At 42.4% G+C, this 19,178-nt stretch overlaps 2 protein-coding genes across 4 annotated transcripts in view; one reads left to right on the top strand and one right to left on the bottom strand.

The window, feature by feature from the left end:
* Positions 1–28: 28 nt before the first annotated feature.
* slc5a11 (solute carrier family 5 member 11) lies at positions 29–16,541 on the top strand. Of its 3 annotated transcripts, none has more exons than XM_048244697.1 (17): positions 29–132; positions 1,191–1,242; positions 1,467–1,713; positions 1,890–1,961; positions 2,076–2,180; positions 2,459–2,518; positions 2,758–2,862; positions 3,032–3,137; positions 3,516–3,596; positions 4,097–4,302; positions 4,632–4,767; positions 11,539–11,646; positions 11,895–12,045; positions 12,592–12,760; positions 13,068–13,283; positions 14,921–15,074; positions 15,369–16,541. In XM_048244697.1, the coding sequence occupies exons 3-17, from the start codon at positions 1,588–1,590 to the stop codon at positions 15,596–15,598; spliced, it is 2,025 nt and encodes a 674-aa protein (XP_048100654.1). In that variant the 5' UTR covers positions 29–132; positions 1,191–1,242; positions 1,467–1,587; the 3' UTR covers positions 15,599–16,541. The 3 variants fall into 3 exon arrangements, with proteins under 3 accessions (XP_048100654.1, XP_048100652.1, XP_048100653.1); XM_048244695.1 differs by having other exon boundaries at positions 1,463–1,713; XM_048244696.1 differs by lacking the exon at positions 29–132 and adding an exon at positions 256–374 and having other exon boundaries at positions 1,463–1,713.
* The window catches only part of arhgap17b (Rho GTPase activating protein 17b), a 28,046-nt gene continuing 25,186 nt past the window's right edge, over positions 16,319–19,178 (bottom strand). The window contains exon 20 of the mRNA XM_048244699.1: positions 16,319–18,004. Within this exon, the coding sequence (XP_048100656.1) occupies positions 17,892–18,004 (113 nt within the window). The 3' untranslated portion in view covers positions 16,319–17,891. The remainder of the gene's footprint in view (positions 18,005–19,178) is intronic.

Below are 19,178 nucleotides of genomic sequence, written 5' to 3'. Positions count from 1 at the left end.
CTGGGTCCAGTGCAAGTGTTTTAGTTCCCAGAAAGATGTTAGTTTGCTGGAGGCCCAGCGACATCATGTGAACCCCTTTAGTCTCAAGGGAGGGAGACACAGGGATTTTATCCGACTGTGACTTTAACAGAGGTGAGTTAGCTTAACCTTTTTTTACATCTCTCCATGCCGTTTTCTCCTGCTTCATTTTCTCTCACTTTCTCTAGACATATTCAGGCATAGCTGAAAAAGCTTGTGTGTGTGTGTGTGTTAGTGTGTGTGTGTGTGTGTGTGTGTGTGTATGTTTGTTTGGTCTGTTTGTGTGTATGTAGGCATGCTGCAGTTGCGTACGTCTGTGCGTTTGCTTTAAATCTGGGAAGAGGTCCCTAAAATCGGTGTGTATGTGCACATGTATCTACTTAACCTATTTGTGTATTTGTTGCGGAATTATAAAGAAATCTTGAAAAATAAGCCTGTCTCTGGAAGGTTCTAATCTAGAAGATTCTCTCATGTTGTGCTATTCTGTTTATTTATCCTTTATTCTGCCAGATGAGTCTCATTGAGATTTAGAGCACTGGAGTCTCATTGAGATTGAGAGCACTGGAATGACTAATATACAATAAGGACAGCAACCAGAAAATTAGATAGATAGATAGATAGATAGATAGATAGATAGATAGATAGATACTTTGATACTTTATTGATCCCCAGGGATCAATAAATGACAAGCTGACAGGGATCAATAAATGACAAATGACAAGATATACAATAATGACAAGCCAGGACACCACAGACAATAGATACACATATAAGCAAAAAGGGGGAGAGGGTTATTGGAGATGTACAATACTCCGACCTCATTACCTTCATTTAATGTTAAATATTACAACAAGGACAACAAGCTTTACATTTTTAATTCACTTGGTGAATTAAAGCACCAGGGGGCAGAATAGCTGAAAGCCATTATTTAAAATTCTGTTGAGGTGCGAGATATGGTAAATAGCAATGTACTGTAGTATTGGAACACAGATTATACTTGTTGTGACTCCAGTTTAACAGACTACATGTAGTTATACTACCAATAACAGCTTTGTATATACCTAGAAATGGGCCATCTATAGAGACCAAGAGAGGCTATCCTGTGAAGATGAGCTGATATACTTGCTTGATCATTAAGGGTCCAGATTCACTAACTATCTAATTTCATTCAGGCCGTTTCTGCGCATTGTTACCTGTTTGCCAAAGGGACACATCATTCCAGAGGTGTGTGTTCCAGACTTTTCTCTGTGTTCTCTGAAGATTGTGTCACATTGTTTCTGTCTGTGCAAGTGTAAATGTTTCTGCACATTGCTACCTTGTTGCCAAAGGGAAGCATCATTCCAGACGTTCCTTTGTGTTCCACTGTAAATCTCGCTGCCTTATTGCTCTTGGATATTCAGGATATAAAAGTTGGGTAATCTGTAACCTGTGTCCTGATGTCCAGTCAGAACTGAACACCTCAGAGGGCAACCTCTGCAACACGCTGGGGTGTGACAGTGTGACCTTTAACACGTGAACCTGGCGTGATACAAACTCCCAAAGCCTTGATCGACATTTGGACTGGCCAGTATGGAGTCCATCAATAGCCCCAGCACCACTGCTCCTGTGGTGGAGACCAGTCCTACGTCACTGGCCACAGCTGACATAGTGGTGCTCATTCTTTACTTCGTGCTGGTGCTAGCTGTGGGGTTGTGGGTAAGTCCTCTTTATTTGTCCACCTTTGGGCGCTCATGCTCCACGATGATGAAGTCCTCTTTAAAAGAGTGAATATCACCTTTTTACCGTGGATTTTAAAAAATGCGAACATCAATAAGAAGTGTTTTAAACGCAGTTGTGTCCTGCATCCCTCACTCTCTTCTCCTCTTCTTTAGTCAATGTGGAAGACAAAACGAGGCACCGTTAATGGATATTTCCTTGCCGGCAAAAACATGACATGGTGGCCAGTGAGTATATCAAACATAACTCCTCCCAGTTAGAGTGGAGTGAATAGAAGTAAAAGGCCTCGCATGGCCCAGTACTCAGACATCCTCCATGGCCTCTGTGTGTCCCCTGTGCAGGTAGGAGCCTCCCTGTTTGCCAGTAACGTGGGCAGTGGCCACTTTATTGGCCTGGCAGGCTCAGGGGCTGCTGCTGGCATTGGTGCTGTGGCCTACGAGTGGAATGTGAGTAGATCATCATGGAGTCACAGGACGATGTGTATCCTTGCAGATTATAGTTGTGTTCTGCAAATGTTCTGCTGGGTACAGTTTTGAGTGTATTGGGGTTTTGTATTGTATTTTATTATATTGTATTGTATTGTATTGTATTGTATTGTATTGTATTCTATTGTATTGTATTGTATTGTATTGTACTAACTGCTGATCTACATGCATATTTTCTGTGGCTGGCTAGCTATATTGTCATCTTAATGTTACATATGCACATGCATCTTATCTCTAAGGGGTTGCTGATGGTGCTACTCCTGGGTTGGCTCTACCTACCCATCTATGTGGCCTCTGGGGTAAGGGATTGAAGTAAACACACACACACACACACACACACACGCACACGCGCACAGGCACAGGCGCAGGCGCACACGCACACGCACACGCACACGCACACGCACACACGCACACGCACACACACACTCACACACTGTCTGTTATCCTCCTTACACATGGCAGCCATCACTTTACCTATTAGCATCCTCTAGTGTCTTCAGGGCATTCAGATAGGTTTTTATGCTGTTTCTGTTGACAGGTCACCACCATGCCTGAATACCTACAGAGGAGATTTGGGGGAAAGAGAATACAGTTATTTATTGCTGTTTTGTACTTATTCATTTATATCTTCACAAAAATATCGGTGAGTAAAGCAAGGTCAAACAAATCCATGTCACAAGCTTTTGATTCATACAGTATACAGATTCAGCAGTACATTTAATACATAAGAGTTGCACATGCTGTAGTAGATGTGGTCTGTGCTTGTGATGGGAGTGTGAGCGGGTCCTGTGATTGACCTCTGGGGTCTGCAGGTGGACATGTATGCGGGCGCCGTGTTCATCCAGTTGGCCCTCCAGTGGAACATCTACCTGGCAGTGGTGGTGCTCCTCAGTATCACAGCTCTCTACACGGTGGCAGGTGTGTGGCCTACTACAAGCACCCTCTCCTGACTGTCCTCTCTAGTACCCTGACTGTGTCCTCTAACCACTGACTGTCTCCAAAAGAAAAGTGGTGTAACTCTTGAGCTTAGTATAGTATAGTATATATACTTTTTTGATCCCGTGAGGGAATCCCGACGCAGTGAGCTGCCTGCTACAATGGCGGCGCTCGGGGAGCAGTGAGGGGTTAGGTGCCTTGCTCAAGGGCACTTCAGCCGCGGCCCACTGGTCGGGGCTCGAACCGGCAACCCTCCAGTTACAAGTCCAGAGTGCTAACCAGCAGGCCACGGCTGCCCCTAGTAACCTCTCTGGTTAGAGCTCAGCAGATGCCGGTCCATTACTTGGTTTTCTGTTTCAGGTGGCCTTGCAGCAGTGATCTACACAGACGCTGTCCAGACTCTCATCATGCTGGTGGGAGCCTTGACACTAATGGTCTTCAGTGAGTGTCATTGAAATGCATTCACATGGAGTTACCTGCCAAGCTGTAAATAGACTTCAATTCAATTCATTTAAACTCAGCTCAGTTTTGTTCATATTGTGGCATAACATATGAATATGTGTTTAAAGGCACTTTACAGAGCCCAGCTTGAACTTGAACCTGAACCTCCTAATAGACCCTACTATGCACATTTTTACTATTCAACTCTTGCCTACTAGAAAGTGACAAGCCAGTGTTGTTTGGAAGTAATCCTTTGTATTAGACTCATGAATCATTTTTTCCCTTAGAGAGCATGCCTTACGCTCATTGCTGGTGGTAACATTTGGATGTAATCATTTGTGTAACAGATTGCTGAATAATTTTTCTTTAGAAAGCATTCCCTAGGCGCAGTGCCACTATGGTAACATTTTAACACAAGCCCTGTGTGTGTGTGTGTGTGTGTGTGTGTGTGTGTGTGTGTGTGTGTGTGTGTGTGTGTGTGTGTGTGTGTGTTTGTGGAGGTTTTGCGGAGGTGGGGGGTTGGCAGGCCCTCCTGGATGGCTACCACTCTGCCATCCCCTCCATCAGAGAACCCAACACCACCTGTGGAATCCCGCGGGAGGACGCCTTCCACCTGTTCCGCCACCCCGTCACCTCTGACCTCCCATGGCCAGGGGTCATCGTGGGCATGACCATCCCATCCATGTGGTACTGGTGCACTGACCAGGTGACTCTACAACGTCAGGACAGATGATTTGTTTGTTTATTTTGAAGGGATAATACACATATACAATACAATATGACACGGCACGACACGACACAACACACATGACTCACTGATTCAGATGTTTTAAGCGTTTGAAATAATGAAATAATGAAAGCCTGAAGAATCACATTGATTTCAATTGATGATAGCACTTTCACTTAATTCTATTTCTATTTTCTATTCTATTTTTTTTTTCTCTGATTGCCTACATTCTGTAAAGCGCGAAAATTAAATGAAATTAAATTTAGCCACAGATCAAACTGTAATGAGAAGGTGTGATTTGGATCCAGGTTATAGTCCAACGCTCCCTGGCGGCTAAGAACCTGATCCATGCTAAAGGCGGCTCTCTGCTGGCGGCATACCTGAAGGTCCTGCCCTTTTTCATGATGGTGCTGCCAGGCATGATCAGCAGAATACTCTTCACTGGTGAGCATTCCCACCTGCTCTTATCTGCACCTGCAATCACATTTTATCCGTGGAGACATTTCTGCTCTGATGTGGATAGCAATGTGCTCTGTACTCGGTGCCAGTTGGCTAATTGCTACTGTGATATGAGGACTTTTTAGCCAGAGGTGGAAAAAGTACCAATACCTTGATGAAATATTACTCAAGTACAAGTTAAAATACCGATCTGAAAATGTACTTAAGTAAAAGTAAAAAGTAGTTCATTTAAAATGTACTTTAAGTAAAAAGTTACTTAGTTACTTGGGGGGGGGGGGGAGTTACAGAACAACCAGTTTTACCAGAGACTTTCTAATGAGGTCAAGTCAAGTCAAGTCAAGTTTATTTATACAGCACATTTCATACACAGAGGTCATTCAATGTGCTTTACATAAACAAAACCAAACGATAATAACAAATAAAAGCATAGAAGGGCAATATAGTCAAAGAATAGTTAAAAGGTAAAGATCATAATAAAAAGAAAACATAAAACACAAGGTAAAATCATTTAAAAATAAAGAATAATTAGTAAGCAAAAACAAAGGCAAAAGTAGTAAAAAAAGTAATAAAAGACAAAGTAGAATAATTATCAAGGCAGATTCAGAATTTGTAACTTCGGCACAGTTAGCAGAAAGCCGCCTGAGAACAGTTTGATCTTAAGTCTAGATTTAAAACTGGCTACAGTTGGGGCCTTTTAATGTCATCCGAAAGTTGATTCCACAGCTGAGCCGCATAGCAGCTAAAAGCTGCTTCACCATGTTTAGTTCTAACTGTAGGTTTTACTAGCAGGTTTTTCACCTGGGACCTGAGAGGACGAGAAGGTGTGTACTGCTGAAGCATGTCTGACAAGTATTTAGGTCCTGCTCCATTTACTGATTTATAAACAAGCAATAGTGCTTTAAAGTCAATTCTGTGACTTACTGGAAGCCAGTGCAAGGACTTAAGAATTGGAGTAATGTGGTCAGTTCTTTTAGTTTTGTTAGAGTCCTAGCTGCTGCATTTTGTATCACCTGAAGCTGTTTAATAGTCTTTTTAGGAAGGCCTGTGAACAGTCCATTGCAGTAATCAACCCTGCTGGAGATAAATGCATGAATGAGTTTTTCTAAGTCATGTTTTGACATCAGCCCTCTGAGTTTGACAATATTTTTGAGGTGGTAAAAAGCTGATTTAGTTATCGCTTTCATGTGGCTGTTGAAATTTAGATCACTGTCAATTAATACACCAAGGTTTTTTTAACAGTATCCTTTGCCTTCAACCCTTTTGTGTCAAGGAGAGTGGCAACCCTAAGTCTTTCCTCATTTTTACCAAATATAATTACTTCAGTTTTTTCTTTGTTCAGCTGAAGAAAATCCAGGTGAGACATCCAGGTGTTGATTTGTTCTATACACTGACACATAGATTCAAGAGGACCATAGTTGTTTGGTGATAGAGCTAAGTAAATTTGTGTGTCATCTGCATAGCTATGATATGAAATCAAATTATTTTGAATGATTTGTCCAAGTGGGAGCATATAGAGGTTGAATAATAGTGGCCCCAAGATCGACCCCTGGGGAACACCACAGGTCAAGGATGTTGGTGTTGAGGTACAGTTTCCGATGGCAACAAAGAAGCTCCTTTCTTGTAGATATGATTTTAGCCAGCTGATAACTATGCCTGTAAATCCAACCCAGTGTTCTAGTCTGTGTAGTAAAATATTGTGATCAACAGTGTCAAATGCTGCACTAAGGTCCAGTAGCACTAGGACTGATGTTTTACCTGAATCTGTGTTGAGGTGTATGTCATTGGAAACTTTAATGAGAGCTGTTTCAGTGCTGTGATTTGCCCGAAAACCAGACTGAAAGTAATCAAAATACCCATTTGATGTTAGGAAGGTGGTTAATTGATTAAAGACTACTTTTTCAATAATTTTGCCAATAAAAGGTAGATTGGATATGGGCCTGTAATTGTTTAGCATGGAGGCATCCAGGTTATTCTTCTTGAGAAGTGGCTTTACAACAGCTGTTTTCAGTGACTTAGGAAAAGTGCCAGACAACAATGATACATTTACAATTTGAAGGACATCCGCCGCTATGAGGTGAAAAACAGTTTTGAAGAAATTGGTAGGCAGAGTGTCTAAGACGCATGTGGAAGGGCTGAGATTCTGTACCGTTTTTTCAAGTGTTTCGTAGTCTATCAAGCTGAACTCTGACATCAAATTTAGTTTCCCTCTGTTTGTTGCTGGAAGTTCAGGTTGTTGAATTTGTAATTGAGCAGATATGTTGAGTCTGATTTTGTCAATTTTACCTTTAAAAAAAGATGAAAACTCATTGCATTTATTAGTTGAGAGAAGTTCAGGCGCTAATTGTGAGGGGGGATTTGTTAACTTATCAACAGTTGAAAATAGAATACGAGTATTATTTGAACTTCTATTGATAATGTTAGAAAAGAAAGACTGTCTTGCTTTGCATATTTCAGAGTTATATGTGCGGAGCATCTCTTTATGGATTTCATAGTGGATCTGAAGTTTGTATTTACGCCATTTTCTTTCAGTCTTCCTACACTCTCTTTTTAGAAGTTTAACTGCTGGATTTTGCCTCCATGGTGCTTTCTGTTTGTCCTTAACTTTCTTGAATTGTAATGGAGCAATGTCATCCATAATGTTTGCCATTTTGCATTAAAGTGATCAAATAAGTCTTCAGAGTCTGACAGTTGACTTGACTTTAGTGAAAGTGCTTGCTCAAAGAGAGCACTTGTCTGATCATTTATGATTCTCCTTTTACCATCATAGCTGTGTTTTGAGTGTGTGGGGACATAGACACATCAAAGAACACGCAAAAAATGATCAGATAAGACCAGGTCTTTAACAGCTGTAGAGACATCGAGACCCTTTGTGATAACAAGGTCGAGGGTATGGCCGAGTGTGTTGGCCCCTGTACATGCTGTGTTAGGGAGAAAGCATCGATTAGTGCAATGAATTCCTTGGCATAATTTTTTCAGGATTATCCACAAGTTTAGATCCCCTGATATAATAAGACAGTCATACTCTATGCAAACAACTTAGCAGTTCACCTAGCTCTTCCTTTAGATGAATGTTTTGGAGGCCTGTAAATTGTCAGTAATAAAATCTGAGGAGAAGACTTAATGCATGCACACAGATATTCAAATGAAGTAAAGTCACCGAATGACGACTGATTGCACTGAAAAGACGTCTTGAAAATTGTGGCTATCCCCCACCTCTTTTATTTGCTCTGGTAGCACTCAAAAACTGAAGTTTGGGGAGCTGATTCGATGAGAGTAGCAGCACTGTTTGCTTGATCTAACCATGTCTCAGTTAAAAGTAAAAAAAATCAAGGTTGTGTGTGCAAATTAGATCATGAATTAAGAATGATTTGTTTGAAAGAGATCTGATATTTAGGAGTGCTAGTTTTGTTAGTTTAAGTGTTGGGGAAATATGATCCATGGGGGAAATCTGAGGTTGATGTGGTACGGGTAGGAGATTGGACTGGTTTACCCTATAAGCTCGATGCATTTGTGTTCTATTTCTTGTCAATACAGGAATAGAGAATGTCATGGGCTTACTGGGTCCCGGCATGTTCTCAAAACTACTGTCAGTACCATTTATATTGCAGGGACCCTGAGAATATCATGCAATGAGGTGATACAGCACTCAAAAAATCCTCCATAGTAATGCATGGGGTTAGTCAGTTGTCTACAAATATCACAACCGCGGCAAAACGTTGACATGTGAATACATTGAGCCAATCATGTGGTGTGTTGTAAAATACATTGAGCCAATCATGTGGTGTGCTGTGAAGACATCATGCCAATCATCTGTTGTGATCTCGCTGCTGGAGCAAGATTGGTGTCGTGAAACCTTACACACACGCATTTCTGCCGAAATAGATGCACGATAAGTGCCCAAAAAGTGTTGCAATATGGCCGCCGAGTGGAGGTACTTGCCTGAAAAGGACTTTGGTCCTAGCTCGAGTTGCTGCAGCCAGCAGCTAAGGCAGCCATGTTCATGCTCCCAGTGTGTAGCGCTGTAGCTGCAGCAACTCGAGCTAGGTAAAACCGATTGTTTCAGTTTTGTTCATTCCGACAGTACTCAGTGACGTTGAGAAATGGAGTTCTCCTTTAAGTTTGAGCAGTAGTTGATTTTCAAAGTTAGTTGCACTCATCCTTGCTTCGCTTTGCAGTGAACAGTAATCCAGCACAACTGAAAAGCCCCTCACAGTGTAAGGGTCCGGTGCCATGTGCTCCTTTGTTTGTTCCCCATGTGCTTTGTGTTTACCTGCCTGTCACCTGTCTTTGTCTCTGCCCCATCTCCTTATTTGGTCTGTGCTTCCTGTCTTGTTAGTTTTCCCTCCGTTTCTGTTTCCACACCTGTTCCCCGTTATTGTCTTGTTGGTCTCGTCCAGTCCTCTGTCTTTCTGTTAATTAGTCTGTTAGTTTAATATTGGTTTCCACCTGTCTCTTGTTTTACCTTGATCATTGTCCACCTGTGCCCTGTTACCTATTGTGTATGTAAACCCTCTGTCTCCTCTCAGTCCTGGTCGGTTATTAGTCTATGTGGGTTGTGTTCTAGAATAAAGATTCTTGTATTTCAAAGATTCCCTTGCCTTGCCATACTTTGCCCGTGCAGCTGAGGCAGGCAGGCCAATGTTGAGTTGCAGAGAGTTTTTTTTTTATATTTGGAAACGAGCAGAAGGTTCAGCAGATTAAAGGGCGTCAAACTGGGGGGGAGAGTGGGAAGTATAGGGCCCCAATGGAGGAGAGGGCCCTTGAAAAGTGGAATACATACAGCAACATTTTCACCAGGCATTAGTAATAACTCAGGTAATCCACACACAAAACAAATCCAAACAACTCCATAAGTAGAGTCATGTGTAATGAAGTGGAATAACACAGGGAAAAAGTATTGAACAAGCTAAGAAAAAGCACTAAGGGAAGGAGCGAGCTGGAATCTGTAAGTAGTTAGAGTAGTTATCCTTTCTATCTGTGCAAATTAATATAAGCTTGGTTAGTATATTGATGGGCTATAAAAAGGTTTTTCATTACCAAGGTGTCACACAAGAAACATTTCATGATGGATAAAAGCAAAAAGCTCTCCCAAGACCTTTGCAACCTTATTGTTGCAAAACATATCAATGAAACTGGTTACAGATGAATTTCAAAACTTCAGAATCTTCAGTAAGCAGCATGGGAGCCATTATCTGCAAGTGGAAGAAACATCACTGCCATGCAGGATCTCCTCGCAAAATTTCTGACCAGGGAGTCAGAAGGATAGTCAATTCCAAGAGCCAAGGACCACTCAGAGAAAGCTCCAGAAAGACTTGAAGGCAGCCAATTCAATTAAATTCAATTAAACAGTTCTGGAAGTAACTAAAGATCAGGATTCACAAGAGGGACCCCTGGAATCTGTTTAGAACAATGGGCCAAAATCACACCTGATACTGTTACTAATACGTTTTGTCATACAGGAAATGTCTTGAAGCTGTCTTTACAAACAAAGGCTTTTCCACAAAGTATTGAAGAAATTTTAGTAGGCACGTTCAATACTTTTTTCCTGTGTCATTCCACTTTAATACACATAACTCTTATGTTTGGATTTTTTATATGTGTGTGTTAATATAATGTGTGGTGAAAATTTCGAATAGACTCACTGGAAGTTTAAGCTAATTACTGAAAATATATATATATGTCCACCATATATTTATTTTACCTGAATATATATAACTTCCAAATTAAATGTCAAAATGAATGTCAGACGAAATTTAAAGTTTGACTGACTGGATTTTGTATACAAAACATAGTGAAAACTGTCTAAGGTCACTCTCACTCTCCCTTGCTAGAGCTAAATGGTTTAGTTTTGTTTATTTAGTTGAGCATCACTAGTAGTGGACCGCTAATTATTGTGCTGTTGGTGCAATGTTTTCTCCAAGAAAGCCAAGTCAGGTTACTAAAAAGAGAGACATTAAAATGAGGGGAAACAACTGCTAATAAACTTATTTCCAAAGAAAGGTGAGCACAAACGTCAAAACACGAAATCCCATGGTGTTTGCTTGAATATCTCCGCTATCATTAGTGCTAAAACGAACTGAGACAACCCATTGAAATAGCGGAAAATACACTTTCATAGGTTAGGCTACACATGTAATCTAATGCATCTCGTGATCCAGCTCCATCTCCATCACTTTCAGAAAGACTGCATGGCGCCAGCTTGATTCATGTCCTGTTGTAGGCTTAGGCTACATGCTGATCATTATCACTAGGCTAGTGGTTTAGGGCGCGATTTCTTTTCTCTCCCTTTCTGTTTTCGTCAGTCTTAACTTTTTTTTTTACTCAAGTAACGGATGGGATTTTTTTATGTAGCGAAGTACAATACTTCACTCAAAATGTAATCATTTAAATACCGATTTTATAAACTACTTAAACAATACAAAATACACAGAAAAATACTCAATACAGTAACGTGAGTAAATGTATTTCGTTACTTTCCACCTCTGTTTATAGCTGACAGCATGTGAATAGATCTCATATGTTGAGGATTTCCCAGGTCTACTATAATTAGCCTCTTGTTGGTCATCTGTTGTCATTTGCAACTATTTCACAATCTGAAGGTCCAAACCCTGGCCTATTCTTTGTGTGTGTGTGTGTGTGTTTGTGTGCCTGCACCTATGTGTGTGTGTACGTGTATGTCTGTGCCTGTGTGTGAGTGTGTCTGTATGTGTATGTGTGTGTGTGTGTGTGTGTGTGTGTGTGTGTGTGTGTGTGTAGATGAGGTGGGGTGTGCAGACCCAGACGTGTGTAAGGCGGTGTGTGGGAACCCAGTGGGCTGCTCAGACATTGCCTATCCCAAGCTTGTGATGGAGCTGCTTCCCAGTGGTAAGTGCGCCCAATACATACAAACATGTTAACACACACACACACACACACACACACACACACACACACACACACATACACACATACACACAATACATACATATTTGCACCAGACCAGACCAGAAATAAATAGTCTTAAACTGTTTTCTTCCTCTCGCTCACCTTCTCTCTGTGTGTGTGCGCGCGCGCGTGCGTGTGTGTGTGTGTGTGTGTGTGTGTGTGTGTGTGTGTGTGTGTGTGTGTGTTAGGTCTAAGAGGCCTGATGATGGCGGTCATGCTCGCTGCTCTTATGTCCTCCCTGACCTCCATCTTCAACAGCTCTAGCACCATCTTCACCATGGACCTGTGGCGGCACATCCGCAAGCGGGCGTCCGAGTGGGAGCTGATGATCGTGGGCAGGTAGGGCCATTGCTCAGCCCCACTCTGGAGCACTCCAGCCCGGCACCCAGTCACACAGAAAGGCTCATTCACACACTGCAGCAGCTGTGATAGTGCACCTCAGTGGATACTTAATAAGAGTGTGAGTGGTTGGCCATCAGGTTAAGGGCACTTTTACACATTTACTGGCGAAATATGCACAGAAAAGAATAAAAGAGGATTTTTATTACCACGCAAGTACTGGGGTAATGTTATCAGCCTCATAGCTTACTCTCTTAGTGTTCAGGTTGCTAACTTTATGAATGAATATCTGAGATGAAGGATGCAAAAATACAGGGTCAGGGGTTTTAGGGTTAATGATTGAATTTCATTCATTTATTGACGTGTTACTTTGAGGCGCTTTGAGTAAATGTGCACATGCTTTTGTGTGCTTTTGTGTTTATGAGTGTTTTTGTGTGCCTGGGCATGTGTACTCTCTTTCTATCTCCTTTCTCTCTCTCTCTCTCTGTGTGCGTGTGTGTGCGTGCATGTGTGTTTGTGTGTGTGCGTGGGTCTGTTTCTTTGTAGAGTATTTGTGCTGGTGCTGGTTGTTGTGTCCGTGCTGTGGATCCCTCTGGTCCAGGCCAGTCAGGGCGGTCAGCTCTTCATATACATCCAGGCCATCAGCACGTTCCTGCAGCCCCCCGTCTCCGTGGTCTTCATTGCCGGCTGCTTCTGGAAGAGGACCAATGAGAAGGTACTATGGGGGCTGTGTTTGGGTATTGTCATATAATTGCTTAACTATTTTTCTCCATTGTTGTATTGTAGTGGCAATTTACTCTAAATACTCTATATATTCTTTGGTCATGGGCTATCGTAGCTATAACCAGTGAGAATGTTTTGAAAATCCATCTCAGCACATTGATTAAAATCCCTTTCTGATGCAACTTGAAGTGCAACTGATAAGCCAGTGTCAGCAGAAGACAGCTTGGCACTCAATACACATGAAAATATATAGAGTAATGAAAAAAATCTTGTTTCTCTGATGCCCACCCCACTCCCAGGGTGCATTCTGGGGTCTCCTGGTGGGCTTGATTATTGGCAGTGTGCGGATGATTCTGGACTTTGTCTACCCCGCGCCCCTGTGCTTTGAGGATGACACCCGCCCGGCGGTGGTCAAAAATGTCCACTATCTGTACTTCTCCATGATGCTGTCGGTCATAACCATGGTCATCGTGGTGTGTGTGAGTCTGGCCACTGAGGAGCCAACGCCTGAACAGGTGAGGTGGCGGAGGGCAAAGATATCCTCACATGTCCCAAACATTTAGCCCTAATGCCAAGCAGACACTGTGCGACTTTGACACAATTTTAGGGCCAAACCAGTCTGATCCTACTAATGTGCCAATTCCTGTCCAATCTGTCGTGTAGTTTGAGCAGGCTCACAATGTCTGACTAGAACAGTGGTTCTCAAACTTTTTCTGTCATTCTCCACTTTGGAGGTGGGAATTTTCAAGCCCCACCTGACCCTATCAACCCGGCAAAGTTAAAATATTGCTTTTGCATTTTGGTTCCCTGTTACATTTCCAGTCTCGGCCCACTGGATCAGATGTTATTTTGTCGGCCTATTTATGACTCCTATGTTTGTGTGTGGCTATTTTGTTTTGAATGATCTTCCTTGTCAAAAAAGAGAGGCATTTGTTGGATTCTCTGGTTGTTGCATTGTGTTTTAGTTCTAATGTCTGTATTGAAGATGGTCAATAAAGCTTGACGGCGGGATCAGGATCGGCAATTAGATGATGATTTATTGTAGATGGTACAATAATGAATAACAGAACACAGGCTAAGTCTTGAACAGTAAAACTGTGCAGAGTCTAACAGTTGTGGTTGTTATTAGAAGCGGCTGCTGAGCCTTCCGACAGAAGATGCTCCTTGGGTCGCTTCCTCGATCCGTCTCCGAGTCAAAACCAAAAAAATAAGACAAAGCCTGTTATACTAAAACATACAAACGTCAGTCATGCCAACGTAGCAGGTGCCAACCAGTGTACAAAACCCGGCCCTGGCCAGATGGAGATACAGTACTAGCCCGAATAGGCAGACATGCTGTCTCCCTCGGCCCATGTCATCACTGATGTTCCTCGAATGTTCCTAAACATCGGCCTGTATGACCTTCCTGCTGGTACACAGGCACAGTTATGTACAATAATATGGACCTCTTCCTGTTGTATACTACACACAGAAGTAACATATGAACACATCAGAATACAGTAAGAATACCCCAGAATTCTACACATTATTAAAGATAGGCACACAAAAAAAAAAATCCTCCTGTTCATCGCGCCCCACCTGTCATGTCTCTACTATTCCCCACTAGTGGGGCCCGCCCCACACTTTGAGAACCACTGGACTAGAAGACGTCACAATCAACGTTCCAGCTCCAGCTCTGATCGGAGTGGATTTCTAGCATCTGTCAGAAATGTTCCAATTTGTCTTGCCGTGTGAGCAGTCAAACATAGGCTCACAGTGTAAGCCTAGAACTCACGTCCAATTGAAACACGTTGTGCGAGTTGCCATATCGTATGCAACTGAAAAAAAACCACACAGTCTCTACCCGGCTGTACACTTTACTGCACACATCGCATCCCACATCTGAGATATGAGAGGGCATGTGCTCTTTCCTTGTCCATTCTATACATTGATGTTTTCTTCCAGTGTTTGAATATGTATATAAACACTAACTTATGTTGGCCTGTAAATAAGGTGTGAACATGGTCTGTGTTGGGTCCTATGCAGATCCTGATATCTGTCCGTGTGGTGGAGCAGTGGTAGTTTGCATCTTGAGCCTGCTGTGGCCAGTGTGTGTGTGTGTCACTTTGGGTCAAGGCGTAGGCTCAACACCAGTCCCTTTGCTTTCCTTTAGATCAGCCGTCTGACGTGGTTCAGCAGGTTTGATGAGGTGAAAGTGGCTGAGGAGCCAGCGCACACAGACATGGAGGCGCCCGAGATGAAGGACAGGTCAGAGAAACATGTGCAAGGGACCAGTGGGAACGGAGCGCTGCATGAGGACAGGCAAGGTACGGATGAGGAAGAGGAGGGGGATGCAGGGGAACTTTGATACCTCATTTGTTTTGCCAGAACTAAAAACAATATGTTTGTGAAATACACTCATGAATAGACCACCTATTTTTAGAACTGCAATTCCGTGTGTGCAGTGTTACTGCATGTAATTTAAAACATCTTAGAGGGTGGATAGGCTGCACAGCCTGAGCTCCTGTGACACATCCCTCATTCCTATATCTCTCTATATATCTGTTCTGCTCCCTCTTTTTTTTCTCTCTCCCTCTCTCGTCCCATTCTCTCCTCCAAAGCCTCTGTGTCCACTCAGGCCAGTGTGTCGGCCGCCTCTCGGCTGAAGAGGACCTGCCTTTGGCTCTGTGGTCTGGACAAACCTCCCGAGGGGAACGGCTCGCCAGCGCCCCCGCCACCCGACGCCATCATCAACTCCCTGGAGGAGCAGCCCTGCATGAGGGGGGTGGTGGACGCCAACCTCATCGTGTGCCTGTCTGTCGCCGTCTTCCTCATCGCCTACTGGGCCTGAGCGGACCGTTTACTAAAGGCTGATAACCACGCCACGGGTTGACACCAACAGCTTGGTTGGAGTTAGAAGTGGTGTGTCTGAAGACGTCTCTGTATCTTTTGTGTTTGCAACGGATATCAAAGGTTTTCTTAAGTCATTTACATACTATGGTGATTCTCCTGCACAATGTGATTGAGAAATGAGCGATGTACCATTACTTGTGCAGACAGGAGAAAAGCAGCCTGTAGGTGGCATAGCTCAACAAATGTGATGGATCAAATAACATATGTGTGTATAAATATTGACTGTGAAAGTCTGTGAAAATGTAAGTATGAACTTTGTAATGTGCCATGTGCCCCATGACCCATGCACGTTTTATTTATTACATGTCAATCATTGTGTAATCTATACCACTGTTCAAATTTTATTAGTTTGCAGATAACTGATTTAACTTGAGTCAAACAACCCTTCAAATAACACTTTCAGTTTTGCACTGTGAGCCAAATTGTCTTTTTCCATATCCCAAACTTGGCTAAATGGGATTCCAAGTGGGATGAGACAAACAGAGCACATCTATCAGGGAGGAGTAGCACTTTCACCTGTAGCACGATCAAGGTTTTTTCATCAGAAAGTTTTCATTAAGTGTAAATACCTCCCAGTTTGCCTAAATTGTTTAACTTATGATAGAAAGTTGAGGCATTTTATAATATCATAACAGGTTAACTAAAAGTTAAGCAGTGATTACTTGAATGACATTCTTTTATTGGATTTCTTTTCAAGCATTTGAACAGGTTATATGTGCATAGAATGGAAAAAGATTGAAAAAACAGCTTTGGTCACTACCATTGCAATCATAGCAAAACGATCAAAAAAAACGACAGAATGACACCAATGCACTGAGAGGTATGCATAGACAGAATATCTGAGAATCTCTTTGGCATTAAACATGATGCACATTTTCCAACTGAGCTGTGTGAAGATCAGTTTTTTTCTACTAGCATAACCAGTTCTGCCATTGCCAGTATTTACATTTTTAAGTGCAAACATACACTTTGCACATAATTCTGCCAGTAAAGACGGATGTTGGACAACAGACATTTCTGATACTGTGATCATGACTCGTTATGACTGTGATAATGACATTGACGCTTGATTGTTCTTAAATATCTCAACGGCATATACTGATATGTACTGCTGTAGGCTATAGAAGCCATACAAACCATGAAACTGAAAGTAATGTAAGAACAGCCTTTAGGGTGTGTGAGTGACATTATGTTTTTCTAATACTCGACATCACATTTAAAAGGATAAATGATTTAGGCCACATCTTATTTTCAACCAAAATCAGAACCCAAAAGAGGAAGGATTTTTATAGATAACATCAAAACTGAATTGAATACATACATACATACATACACAAGACAGGAAAAAAATCAAGTAACAAATATAAAAAGACAAATTTGTAATTATATACCAAAATGTCAGCTTCATATTCAAGTGGAAAAATTACATTCATAATCTTTGATATCTTTTTCTCGTATTACCCCTGTGCACTTTCTGGAACCATAAACTAAATTGCTCAGAACATTTTCATAACCTTTACTTTAAAAATGTAAATTTCTCAGACCTGTATCTAAATACGAAAACAAACTTGCTTGGCTTTATGTGGACTCTAAGCACTAAGGAGTGGAATGTACTGAAAGGTGTGTGTATGTGTGTGTACATATGAGTGTGTTTGTGGGTGTGTGTTCACAGTGCAGCAGTGGGATGGGAGGATGGGTAAAGCAGTGGACTTACGTGGCCACAGGTTAGCTTTGCTTTTCCCTTACTCTTCTGTTCAACAGACCTATGTATATTTAATATCCATCATTCAAAAATACACAAAGTTAAAAACATCAAGCTGCAAAATAAACCACAACACAAAGGTAGTGCCACTCAGAAAAATGATCGTGCTAATATCAATAAGAAAGAAACTGGCAAGGGCAAGTGGCAAGAGTGAAATTCAGTGTGTGTGTGTGTGTGTGTGTGTGTGTGTGTGTGTGTGTGTGTGTGTGTGTGTGTGTGTGTGTGTGAGCTGAACACATTCAGATATATCACATTCAGACACAATTACAGATATATGAACATTCGCATCCACCAGAAGGGATCCAGATGATGAAGTGGTGGCTTTAGGGGAGCTTCTTAAGCGCTGTGTGCAACATTTACAGGCACTGGACTCCAGCTGGGATAGGACATGCGGTGGTGGTGCGGGACTGGCTGGGTTCTCTCTGATGGGGATTTAGGGGAAGCAGTGATTGGCTAGAGCGCAAGTCTGTCACAGGGCGGTGCTTTCTGGTTGGGGCTCAGGCTCTGGGGGAGGGCTCTGACTCGTCTCGTCCATTGCGATGTCAGGAATGAACGCTCTCCCCAGCATCTTTAGATTCCCTTCTGTGGGAGCATAATGAGAACACTCAGGCCACTGACACATATCTGTTATTGACAAGCCCTTCATCTAGCCATGCCGCGTCTCCCACTCACACACAGGAGGAGCTTCAACAAAGTCATTTAGTAGGGAGTTACCACCATGGTAGTGGAAGGAATTCAGCCACTAAATGCCTTAATTGAAGCCCACCTTAAGCCCCTCTTTTTGGGTTTACTACATTCATAAAGGTAGAGAACACTTACTTTGACAGATCAGTTACTGTATGTGAAGGTGCACTGCCTACCAGTAGCATACACTACTCATAGAAACACACAATCAATGAACTAATACCCATGGTGGCAAAGTAGACTGGACTGATGTGACCAATTTAAAGCTTTTCCTACAGTCTCTAAAGACTCATGTAAAAGTAAGTGTTCTCCAGGGTCAGATGAAATAGCATGAGGTACACCTACATACAGTACTTGTAATGAGGAGACCATGGATTAGGAAAACAATCTTAAGATTTATAATATATATGGATTTAATATAGGCTCTAAACATAGAATAGAAAATCCATGGCATCATTATCATTCTGGTCCTGATACACAAACCCCATCTTGTGTCATGGGCTGAAGTGTGTATTTGCATTGCATACTTGTATTGCATACTTTATAGTGCATACTCTACGGTGTATACTCTATGGTGCATCCATGCAAGCAGGGTTGGGATGTTAGTTAGCCAGGTTCTGAGGCACTTACTAGCCACCCACATACAGCCTGTGGCAATGAGATTGCACATAACACATGTAGGCAGAGTTAGTAAAAGCAAGTCCGGGACCTTTCTCTTTCTTGCTCTCATACTCTCACTCTCACTCTCTCTCTCTCATTCTCATACTCTCACTCTCTCTCTCACTCTCACTCATTCACCCTGGCTCCCACGCAAAAGCACGCATGCAAGCGTCGCTAGGCAGTCAGAGCGCTAACCCTGGTTTCCTCCTTACCATAGCCTGCCATTGAGCCTCACTTCTCGAGGCAGTGCGGTAGGTCACACATCTGGAATATTGCAACAGTTCAACGTCATGCATTTCACTCAACACAGAGGGGGGGACATTACAGAGTCAAAGCAGGCCAACTCCCAAGAGCTTTTACAAGCACACCGGAAACGTGATCGGAGCGAATCAGCCACGGCTGTGTGTGATAC

This window comes from Alosa alosa, chromosome 6, assembly GCF_017589495.1.
Source record: "Alosa alosa isolate M-15738 ecotype Scorff River chromosome 6, AALO_Geno_1.1, whole genome shotgun sequence".
In the NCBI taxonomy this organism is placed as follows: Eukaryota; Metazoa; Chordata; class Actinopteri; order Clupeiformes; family Clupeidae; genus Alosa; species Alosa alosa.
This window is presented reverse-complemented; position numbering and strand designations above follow the sequence as displayed.